The sequence below is a fragment of the Corvus brachyrhynchos genome, unplaced genomic scaffold, assembly GCF_000691975.1.
Source record: "Corvus brachyrhynchos isolate BGI_N302 unplaced genomic scaffold, ASM69197v1 scaffold220, whole genome shotgun sequence".
NCBI lineage: Eukaryota > Metazoa > Chordata > Aves > Passeriformes > Corvidae > Corvus > Corvus brachyrhynchos.
This window is the reverse complement of record NW_008236209.1, coordinates 6,019,796-6,020,875: the sequence shown is the minus strand read 5'-3', so window position 1 is coordinate 6,020,875 and position 1,080 is coordinate 6,019,796. Positions and strand designations below refer to the sequence as shown.

At 59.2% G+C, this 1,080-nt stretch overlaps 1 protein-coding gene across 1 annotated transcript in view; it reads right to left on the bottom strand.

Moving 5' to 3' along the window:
* LOC108448788 overlaps positions 1-851 on the bottom strand; it is an 18,978-nt gene extending 18,127 nt beyond the window's left edge. Inside the window, exon 1 of the mRNA XM_017742875.1 lies at positions 507-851. Coding sequence (XP_017598364.1) covers positions 507-834 — 328 coding nt within the window. The 5' untranslated portion in view covers positions 835-851. The remainder of the gene's footprint in view (positions 1-506) is intronic.
* Positions 852-1,080: the final 229 nt, after the last annotated feature.

Sequence of the window (1,080 nt, the reverse complement as noted above, 5' to 3'; positions counted from 1 at the left end):
CTCCTCTCCTCTCCTCTCCTCTCCTCTCCCCATCACTGTCAGGAAAATCCCCATTCCACAAGGCCTTGCCCAGCCCTGCCCCCCGTGTGTCCCTCACCCCCTGTCCCTGTCATTCCACAGGTGACATCCTTCTCTCCCTGCAGCCCTTTCCCTGCCTCTATCCCTGTTCCCTCTCTGTTATTTGCATAATGGTGCCCAGGATCGCTTGAGGAGGAAACAATTTCCTTTCCCTGGAACCGAGACCTTTCCTTGCCCTTATTTATCTCTCCCCATTCCCGAAGGCCATGTGCTGACGGATGCTGGATGCAACCAGACACCCCCAGCCGGCCCTGCCGATGCCTCCTTGGGTCCCAGCCTTCCGGGAATGCGGGCGAGGTTATCCAGGCGCTCGTGTCTCCCTCATTCTCTCTCTCTTCAAATCCCGTTCTTCCTTTTTTTACACTTCCTTGGAAAGAGACCAGTGACACGGGATGTTTGTCACCCGAGGAAGTGTTGTCATTGCTTACCCGTTGCTAGGTGACAGTGTCCCGCTGCTGCGGGCTGTGCGGGGCCAGGCGTGTCCGGGGATGCCAGCCCTCCGCTGGGAATGCCGTCCCTCCTTCCCTCCGCTGGGAATGCCGTCCCTCCTTCCCTCCCACCGGGATGCCGTCCCTCCTTCCCTCTCACCGGGATGCCGTCCCTCCTCCCCTCGTGGCCCGGAGCCTCCCCGAGGACTCTCAGGAGCTGCAGGTGAGCGCTTGGACCAGACCCCAGTCCGGGCTCCTCCTGCCCATCTCCCGCAGAGCCGGGGGGCTGAAGCCTCTTCCCGGGACAGGCAGGGGCCGTGAGGGTCATTCCCTGACCTCCAGCACCTCTGGGGATCCGTGATGGGGAGCCCAGTCCGGCTGCTGCCCCTCCCTCTCCCGGGAGAGTGGAGCAGGGCAGGGAAGCTCAGAGCAGGAGCTGCCATGGACTTTTCCAATCAAGTGAACAGTTTAGGGCTGGTTTTGTTGTGGGATTTTTTTTTTCTTGTCTCCCTGGAAAAACGCTGATTTGTCAAAACAAAGGTTTTTTTAAAGGAATGTGCTTGTTTCAGCTTAA